This window comes from Heterocephalus glaber, unplaced genomic scaffold, assembly GCF_053883595.1.
Source record: "Heterocephalus glaber isolate CG9 unplaced genomic scaffold, H.glaber_assembly_v1.0 deba00001523, whole genome shotgun sequence".
NCBI classification, from domain to species: Eukaryota; Metazoa; Chordata; class Mammalia; order Rodentia; family Bathyergidae; genus Heterocephalus; species Heterocephalus glaber.
This window is the reverse complement of record NW_028258327.1, coordinates 17,905,160-17,915,254: the sequence shown is the minus strand read 5'-3', so window position 1 is coordinate 17,915,254 and position 10,095 is coordinate 17,905,160. Positions and strand designations below refer to the sequence as shown.

At 39.0% G+C, this 10,095-nt stretch overlaps 1 protein-coding gene across 5 annotated transcripts in view; it reads right to left on the bottom strand.

The window, feature by feature from the left end:
* Positions 1 to 2,411: 2,411 nt before the first annotated feature.
* Positions 2,412 to 10,095, bottom strand: part of Mdn1 (midasin AAA ATPase 1) — a 160,032-nt gene continuing 152,348 nt past the window's right edge. For 4 of the 5 annotated variants that reach the window (XM_021240695.2, XM_021240696.2, XM_013077965.3 and 1 more), the window contains exons 96-102: positions 8,768 to 8,883; positions 8,094 to 8,268; positions 6,972 to 7,045; positions 6,760 to 6,874; positions 5,910 to 5,973; positions 4,766 to 4,908; positions 2,412 to 3,960 (exon numbers count right to left, since the gene is read on the bottom strand). In XM_021240695.2, coding sequence (XP_021096354.2) covers positions 3,772 to 3,960; positions 4,766 to 4,908; positions 5,910 to 5,973; positions 6,760 to 6,874; positions 6,972 to 7,045; positions 8,094 to 8,268; positions 8,768 to 8,883 — 876 coding nt within the window. In that variant the 3' untranslated portion in view covers positions 2,412 to 3,771. The remainder of the gene's footprint in view (positions 3,961 to 4,765; positions 4,909 to 5,909; positions 5,974 to 6,759; positions 6,875 to 6,971; positions 7,046 to 8,093; positions 8,269 to 8,767; positions 8,884 to 10,095) is intronic. The other variant, XR_002388006.2, reaches the window with a different exon arrangement.

The following is a 10,095-nucleotide window of genomic DNA, read 5'->3' as shown; positions in this document are numbered from 1 at the left end:
CTAACAGGTGAGTAGTAACAATTCTTGGCCAATTTATTTTAAAGGTATTAGTGAAGCTCAGTATCCCTAGACACCTTTAGTCATGTTGATTTTGTGGATTATGATGCAGCTTTTTATTGTGGTTTTACATGAGCTCTATGGTCTATTGAATTTTTATATTTATAAATATTTATATTTATGAGCTTTAAGGCTCCATACTATTGTATTTTTATCTTTTGAGATTTTCCAGTTTCATCTTTTCGCATTCAGAGCTTTGTAACTTTTACAGTTTCTTTTTTTTTGGTACCAGGGATCAAACTTGGGACCTTGCGCTTGCAAGGCAGGCGGCAGAACCACTGAGCTAAATCCCGGGCCCAAATTCTTAAAATATTTACTGCTTCCAGACTTTATAGTTTATAGCATGATGTTGACCTAAGTTCTTTTCTCACTACTAAGCTATAATTTCAACATCACGTACTATACCTTCCTTTTCCTGGTCTTTGTTATACCTTTGGGATCATACGGTAAATCTTTTAGGGTCAGAAAAACCTGTTAAAGCCAGGACTCTATAGGTTCTTCTAAGACTCTTCTATTAGTAGTGTTCCATATGACGTTTAGAAATGTTTTATATATTTCTCTCGGAATCTTTTTAGGAGCTTTATTGTAATTTTAATGAGTGTTGAATCTATAGGTTAATATATGAGCAGATATTTTTACTACTTCTTTCCCTCCAGAAACATTTTCCCATCCTAGACACAGTTAATATTGTCACGAGTCACATATACTTTGTCTTCAAAGGTTCATATTTTGGACAGGAACTTGTAAGATGAAATGAATGCAGTGCCACTAACTGTTGCTGTTCATATTGTGGAATCTCATTCCTCTTGAAGATCTTGAACTGTTTGTCTGAAAGGCAAAGTAGTTAAGATTCCAGACAACACATGAACACTGGCAGATTGTAGAACTGGTTTGCTGTGACCAGATGAGTGGTGATGTCGGTAGAAAGGGCCAGGAGAGTCAGGCAGGAACTGCATAAGTTGCAGTAACTTGAATAGTATCCTCTGCACAGCAGGAAGCGCTGGAGGGATTTCTAGCTTGAGAGGTTTTATAAAGATCTCCTTGGATGTTGTGATTAGGAAGAAATGAAGCAAGCAAAGATAAATTACTAGATCACTGACATACTCCAAGCTAGAGATTGAAAGAGCCCCAGCTACCTACTGGAATCACAGAAGGGAGGGGAGGATAGGATAAGTGTTCAGAAGTCATATCAGAAAGATGATACATTATAATAAATGAAGATGGAGAGGGAGGTAAAGCAGATGTATAGGTTGAGCGCTAAGTCTGTAAACAGTATGGCTGTTGGGGAGGTCAATTGATACAGAATTCTGGAAAAGAAAAAGTTTGGGATCAGAGGAGTAACTGATGCTTTTGAACATGATGCATTTGATGAGTGCTCAAATAGAGCTCCAGCAGGCATCTGAATATACAGTAATGTATGGCATACGTTTTGATCAAGGGACCATATTTATGGTGGTGGTCCCATAAGATTTTATTAAGTGACACCATAGCTGTCTTAGTTTGCATAGTACAGTCTGTTATATTTTTAACCACAATAAAAATGTCCAACACTGGATTTCTCAGAATGTGTACCAGTCATTCACTAACGATTGACTGTAACTGGCAATGTAAAAGAGCAGCCTTGCTAGATATCTAGATAGATTTTTGCAAGCCATTTGCTCAGATGATGGTTGAAGTTGTCTAAAACGGGATTATTGCAAAGCATGCAAAGTATTTTGTGTCCTGATGCCCATTCCTTAAATGTCAGAACTGGGCATCAGCTCCTGTGACACACTCCCTATTCCCAGGTTGGAAGTGGCTCTCTTGGTTAGGTGCTCACCAGAATTCCTAATTTCCCAAATCCCAAGAGCCATGGGAATCACTTTAGGCACCCCAGTTGGGAAGACCCACCTTATATATAGACCTGCCCATTAAAGATAAATGTAATAGATTACAAAACTGTCAGTGTTGCTTTCTCTATCAAACCCAACTCTGCTGGAGGATTAACTTTTTTGCCCCAGAGATAGCTTGGGCCAATGAAATTTGAGTGTGAGAGAGGTCGGTATGGAGCAGGATCATAATGAGCCTCCATGTAGATCTGCTAACTCGCCAGCATGGAGCAGCTCACCCACCACAGGCATTAATATGTGAGAAAGTCTTACTGTACTAAGTTTTTGAAGTTGCTGGGTCATACCAGCTTGGAATAAACTGAATGGTCTGCTGGTCAAGTACGTAAATCAATCCCCTAGGACACCTGTTAAAATCCTTTGTCTTATTCTATTAAGAATGATCGTTTCACCGCCTGCTGTGCAAGCGCAAGGACCCGAGTTTGATCCCCCGTACCAAAAAAAAAAAGAATGATCACAAATGACCTCAACAGTGGTAAATCTTTTAATAGTTTTCAGAATATAAACTGCATAGATTTTTTTTAGAATAAAAAATAACAATGATATAACTTCAGGTACATGCTTTAGGACACTTGGTTAAACAAGCAAGCTGTGTCTAATGGCCACCGTATAAGGACTTCACATTGTAACCTGGAGAGACATGGGGATAAGGAGATAAGATGACTACATCATGGCATACTGTCTACAAAAGAACATTCTGACAGAACATTAAATAGAACACAGCACAGTTTCAAGTATTCAAGCACTGCTTTTTGGCCAAGGAAAAAGTGCCTTAAAACCACTGATGTGTTCTGACTGGGAGAAAAAGAAAAATAAATGTAGGGGCTTAGTTCTTGTGGACACAGCATTTGTTTTCCAGAATGAGACTGGCTCAGTCTAGCTTGAAAGCACTGAGGAATGATTCTTCCCCTTAATTTTTTTTTTTTTTTTTTTGTACCAGGGATCAAACTCGGGTCCTTGTACTTGCAAGGCAGGCGGTGGAACCAGAGCTAAATCCCCGGCTCTTCCCCTTAATTATTAAGGGGGGAGGGGAGAACTAAAGAAATAAATTACTATAACAGGGACTATGGCACTGAAAGTGTGAAACAAAGGAAAAATCATCTTTCTATCATTGCATAGTCTCCCGGAGCAGCAAATGTGAATGGAGAACACTGAAAAGCCACTTCTTTATTTTCAAATCCCAAGGATCTTTGTTGATTACTTGGGCTCCCATAACATCATGCTAAACATGAGAACACGTACACCATAAGCTTCCTACCCTTGGAGAGAATACTCTTTTCACAATAAGAAAATATAAAATCATGCTCTCCAGAAAACTGTAGGTATCTCAGCCATAGGATAGCTTTTGGGTTCGTATCATGAGCTTGCTGTGGCAGAGCTTAAAGTAGAGTCCAAAAGGCAGCTCTTTATTCCTTTGTCCAAAGAACTGGCACAGTCCATTCGCTTAAGGAATGTGTCCAACAGTCAGCTGTGGTGACACACACCTGTAATCCCAGGTACTCAGAAGAATCATAAATTTGAGGCCAGCCTGAGCAACTTAATGAGACTCTGGGTCCAATCCCCACTGTATGACCCCTCTCTACCAAAAGGGGACTGAATGTGGCTGGGTTCCTAGAGGAGGGCATCAGGCTCCCCAGTTAGGATTTCTCCCCAGATTTCAAAACAAGGTACTTGAGCCCAGGCAAAGCAAGAGCCTGAAAACTCTCTCTGAGCTATGCGAGTGGCACGTTCAGAAACAGTTGTCCAAAAAGGAGTAGGGAACACCTGGGTAAGATGTCACTTTCTGACTGTGGTTCAAATAGTCTCACTTTGGACGGCTCTTCCTGTGTTACGGGTGGTCAGAGGCCGTCACTAACTCAAACCACTGTCTGAGGGCATCGCTGAGTGTCTCAGGAAGTGCATTCACATCTCGAAGAATGATATAGAATGGGAATGGGAATTCTTCCATGTAGGATCGGATTTCAGGCATCTCTCCAGGTCCTTTGAATATTGGTACTTTAATGTCCAAGATGGAATCCTGTCACCAAAAGACATTTTGTAAGAAAAAGGAAAAATCAGTTTCCTTAGCTAGGTCTTCTGTGATCTCTTGAGCTGACAATTTAAGTCTCCCATGTCTTATTTCTACATATGAAACTAGCTCTTTTTTAAAAAAACTAGCTCTTACTGGGGCCGGGGATTTAGCTCAGTGGCACTGCGCTTGCCTTGCAAGCATAAGGTCCTGAGTTCAATCCCTGGTACCGGGAAAAAAAAAATTCTGAAAAATGAGGCAGATCTCTTTGAGCACCTGTTCCAGGAGAATGAAGACTTAAAAAGGACGAGGGATAAACAAATCTACATTGCTTACAATAGTGTCTTCATTCTCCATAGGAGTAATTCCTACTAAATCTTCATCTTGCCATCAGTGGTATTATTGTGGCCTGCAGAGACGGTGCCTCCTCAGAAATAGAACCGCTTTGCTCTGAGGACTCGGGAAATAGAGTGGAAAGGCTGGCCTTTTGTAGTAGTGAGGGCCCATTATCAAGGCTGTAATACCTGCTATACAGAAGAACTAAACCCAGAAGGTAGATTCTGGAGTCTGTGTAATTCTTGGCTCTCCTACTCATTACCTGTAATATTCCTGTGTTGCTGTCCTTCACTGTTAAGTGAGAAAAATATTCCCTCTCTCACTGAGTTTGTGAATATCACACAAAGAATAGTGCCTGGTAGAACACCCAGAACACTAGGAATTCTCAATACGATAAAGCAGCCCCAAGCTGTATTTCAGAACAAGCTGAAGGGAATCCCTTTATCTCCAGAAAATGTGGCTTCTACCAGTCACTCACCCGTGAACTGGGACTGTCCAAAACAACAAAAATGACAAAGATATTGGCATTCCGGGCAGCCTGAACTGCTGCCAGGACTCTTTCTTTCCCTTCCAGAAAAAGGCCTCGCCCATCAGAGACTATCAGGAGAAGCTGTGCAGTTTCTATAGAAGAGAAAAAAGAGAATAAAATGAAAATCCATTTGTAACAACTCAAAACCACCTACAGTATGACAAATTAGTGTAGGCTTTCTCTGTGCTATTAAGACCAAACATCTGGAAAAGTGATGAATTTTGGGTATGAAATCTATTACTTAGGGGAGACAATACATTCTACACTTCTGTCAATATGGCAGAATTTCCCATTAGTGCTTCAGGGAATGTCACATGTAGATCAGCTCCACTTGTACACCAATATATATTAAGACATATGTTTATGGGGCCGGGGATTTAGCTCAGTGGTTTTGCCACCTGCTGTGCAAGCGCAAGGACCTGAGTTTGATCCCCCGTACCAAAAAAAAAAAAAAAAGATCATATGTTTATGACTATGACCCATATGAATGGACAAGTGCTGAGTACCGCAATAGAAGGAAGTGCTCAAGTCAGAACTGGAGAGTCCAAATTTTAATTGTCTTATCACCTTCAGGTTTTTGTCAATTCCTTGTACTTAATTTATTTTTCTTGATATTGACTCATTTATACAACTTAGAAAGGAACTAAAACAGTGAATAAGGTGTTTTAAAACTCTGGGCTACATGTTTCTAGCTAAAGATTACAATGCTTGAAGGTGGGCTCAACTTAGGTGTGAATGACTTATTTCACAGATGCATGCATGACAGTATCAGGATTGAGAGATTTTGGAAAGGCTGTGTTTAGATTATCTGATTTGTTATTACAACATTCCAGAATTGTCTTTATACTGAATTCCACAACCTGGTTCCTTTCTTTCACAACTCTGATATCAATCTGTCACGTAAGATTAATATCTGGTTCACTGACTGATTATAAGCCTCATAGGATGGGTTCAGTAGAAATTTCTGAATGAATAATAAGTGAGTAAAATATTTCATCAATTCCTAATGGTCCTCCTTCATCTGTTTATCTTTTCCTGTGCAGCATATACTTAAAAAGATGGTGACAGATTCAGAGAAGGAAATGCAGCTCACCTGGACTAATGTTTTGTGAGAAATGCTGAGCGACTGCAAACATGCTGGCTACAGACTCTAGAAACTGAACCAGACAAAGATAATTAGAAAACAGGTTAGCTTCTCTTCCCACTGTCTTAAAGACCAATGACTTCTGACACTGCAGTGAGTATTGGGTAACTAGCTTGGGTTAATAAGCAACAGGCTTCCCTTTCATCCACCTGGAATAAAGAAGGAATAATCCTTGTATTGCACAGCATTTGCCCTTGAATACAAGCATTTTCAAGCTTAGATGGTCATGTGTTACTGACTAGTCACCCCACTAGTGTTCTACAGTATACCCTAAAAGAAAAGGAATACTTCCCTAGGAATAAGAAGATAACGTGAATACCCATGAATAAAACAGCTGTTTTCTCTTGAGAAAATAAGATGAGTACAAAAGAAGGTAAAGCAGGAACCAGGAGAACAGAAAATATTACCCCCTGCTATTTTGTTACCCTGAACAAATTACTGGCTTTATCTCATGTTGTTTCTTCTCTGGTCTAAATGAGAGAGGGAAAGGCCTTGATCCACCTGATAGGGTACTAGGAGATTAGTTTGTTCAAGCCACACAGAAAAAATAAGGAGCCAGAAAACTCAATGGTGCTAAGTCAAATGATCTTTGAGGAACTGAGAAAAAGCAAGTCACACCAAGGAGGATGCTAAGGGAGCTTCCATTATAGCAGTATACCTGCTGAGGTATAAGACTATTCATTTCAATTTTTTTTGTCCTAAATACTATGGGGAGTAAGGGGGAGGAGGGTTGTAAAAATTAGTCTGTCCAACATCAACTTACAAATAACCAAAAAAACATTTGATTTCATCAGCATACCTGAGCAATCTTGGTTTTCTTTTGCTGGAATTTGCAGAGCCGTAGAATCTGGGTCCCCGAGTAATCACTGAACTGCTCATGGAATGGGTGTAACAGCTTCACTGACTCTCCAAAACTTGGGGGAGAAAAACAAATACAATGGGAGTTATTTTTTTATCATGAGATCAAACTGTGAAAAGGGTTTTCCCAGTGAGATTAAAAGGCAATCCTACCTGCATACAGCAATCTGACCCACTTCCAGGAGGGTTAGAGCATTTCCAATCACAGCCAGTGACTCAAATGCAAGCTATGAAAAAGGGAACGGTCTAAGGAATCAGAAGTTCTCTAAAACAAGGCCTCTCAGCCCTTATTTAACATCAAGATTCTCACAGAAAACATTTTTTGTATGACACACAGGTGAGTATTATTGAGGCATTAATGGTCTCAGGTCCTCCTCAGTACCAGATGCTGAAGCACAGAATCCATGAAACTGGTAAGAATGGTATTCCCTAGAAGTCATATAATAGTGATTTTGAGATAGATGGCCCCATAAATTAACATTTTTCCTTCTGTTTTGGGGGAAGACTACATAAAATAATCTTTTACGGATAACAAGATTTAAAAACCAATTAAAACTAATGTAGTAAACTCAGAATGTAGAATTTAAATTAGTCGAAACAGCAAGTATAAGTTACATATTGCTATAATCTTCATTTATTTTTTAGAAAATGAAACAGGCTTTTAAAGTAAATAAATTGCCCCAAAGTCACATGGTAGTAAGCGGAAAGCTTAGGTGTGAACACAAGCTCACAGGTTACTCCTTTTCCAGCAGGACATACACCTTTTAGGGTGCTCACAGGCTTATGCTGGATAACAGCGTCACTGTAAAAAATGACAAACATCACGCTGTCTATAATGGTGGCACCATAAGTAATCCTATTTAGGCTCCTAATAAGCCTTGTCAACATTACCAGAATACTAACTATACATAATTTCAAACTATATGAAGTGTTCTGAACATATTTTTAAAAATCAAGTTTTACATATTGATATGTTGTGTATATTCTTAAAGAATAAATAGTGCATTATTGCATTTTATGGAAAACGGACAATCAGATTTACTTAATCTTCAGGTAGACAACAAAATAGTATGGTTAAGAACTAAAACAATTTAGAAGATCTACAACAGGAAGGGACCAAAATAACTGCCCTTTTGAACTTTAAAATCTTAGATCTTCTCAAACATGTTTATCATATTCTTTTTGCCAGACTGTATTTAAAACATTTAAAATGGGCCATGGACTGTGGTTTGGTGTTAATCTTCCATCAAATTGCCATACTTTTCTCTTTCTTACCTGTTTGGTATGGTTGTCCACCATACTAGAAGAGTCATCAATAGCCAAACAAATCTGATATTGGCGTTTACTGGGCTTGGTCCTTCGCAGCCAAATCTTGTCTTTCCGAAACTGACTGGCAATGTAGGGAATGACCTTCCGCATGTTCAGTCGCTTCCCTGTTCGATAGTCTCCTCTATTAAATGTACCCAAACAGAGCAAAGATCACATTAATAATATCTTAAAACTAATAGTACCAAGTAATTAGTCCCCTAGCACAATTAAGTGTTATTATCAATTGAGGACAAAGGACCAGTGCCTTCCTGACTGCCAGCTAGAAACACTGGCTATGTATGTTGCAATAAAGTTTGTAATGAATACAAAGTCTCAGATTCTTCCTTTTTTATTCTAAACAATGGCTTTGGAAAGATCTAGGTGAGTCATGCAACAGGTAGACAAGAGACCAGCAAAGGCTGAGCTAGTTCCCATCCAATAGTAATGGAGATGGAAACTGCCTTCATAACGAGTATCACAGAAACTCTTGTGGTAGAGATAACAGGTAAGGAAGGCCCACTGGTGCCTGTATGGCAGAAGTGGCAAACTAGAAGCCAGCACCATAAATGGCTCATTGCTCAGCTCTAAAGAAATACTAGCATCGTTTTATACAATGTGAGAGCTTCCAATGGAAGACTTACTTCAACTTGGCTGCCTGGGTGGGCTCTAATATGAGACGAAGTTGCTCACATAACTGTTGTGAAAGAGGTGCAGTTAAGATCAAGTATCTCTGCCACATCTCAGCTGCAGCCTTCTCCTGGGACAATGACAAAAATGAAGGATAACTTTAGAATATCAAAGCCAACCAAGTCATTCTAGCAGAAAACTTGCACAAACCACCGCAACAGAGCACTTTAAAGTTTCTCTAAGCAAGCTGCCAATTCACTAGTTTAAAAATGCTGTCTCTTTACCCAAACCAAAACCCACAGTTCCAAGAATGAAAGAAGCTGAGGATTTAGCTCAGTGGCACCACACCTGCCTTGCAAGTGCAATGTCCTGAGTTTGATGCCCAGTATGGGGATTAAAAAAAAAAAAAAAGAAACAAGACAGTAAATTATTGGACTTTATGGCCAACCAAATCACATCATTTATAGTGGAACCTATGTGAACAGATGTGAATGAGTAATTTTGGTGCCAGCAGGTCCAGCTACTTATTTGTGGGCTCTGCCATATTTCAAAAGTGACAAATACAAATCTCTCAGATAATACACTTAGCCTCACGATTTTTCTACTATAACAGCACTCACTACACATATGCTATAGGAGTAAAATATATTGTGATATAAAAATATAAAAAAATATATATATAAATATAAAAATATATTGTAATTTTAGGATGCAAAGTCATTAGTCCTGGCAAATCCACATGGCCAACAATAAATTGGTGGAGGGCACAGTATAGACTCTTGCCCAGCTTTTTGAACACTAGGTGTTCAGAACCAGCAAAGAAGTTAAAGGAACTAAACCTATCAGTTTCTCTATTTTTACTAAAGCTATGTATCTAGTGGCAAGGCGGGCAAAAAGCAATGGATAGACTTAGGCTTTAGGTTTGTAATTATAGTCTGAGTTGGCTATGTGTTTAAAAAAAGTTTAATCACATTGTTTCTCTTATATGAGAAACCCAGAGTAAATATAAAGAGCAAAATAAAAGATTACAGGAAGTGGGAAGATAGATCATTCTCAAAGGGGAAGGGGATCAAAAGATGGAGGGAAGGGAAAAGGGATGAAAAAAGGAATTGGGGTGTGTTATGCTTATGCACAAACTCCACACGAGGAATGTAAACATTATGTACTGTAAACATGTACAAAAAGAAAGGGAAAAGGATCAAGGGATGGGTAGAAGGGATAGGGAATGAAAGGAAAAAGACTGAAAAAAGGAATTAAGAGGCTATGTATGTGTACCAACTTCCCAAAAAGAATGTAAACATTATGTACTAAACACATGTACTAAAAAACCAAAACTATATAG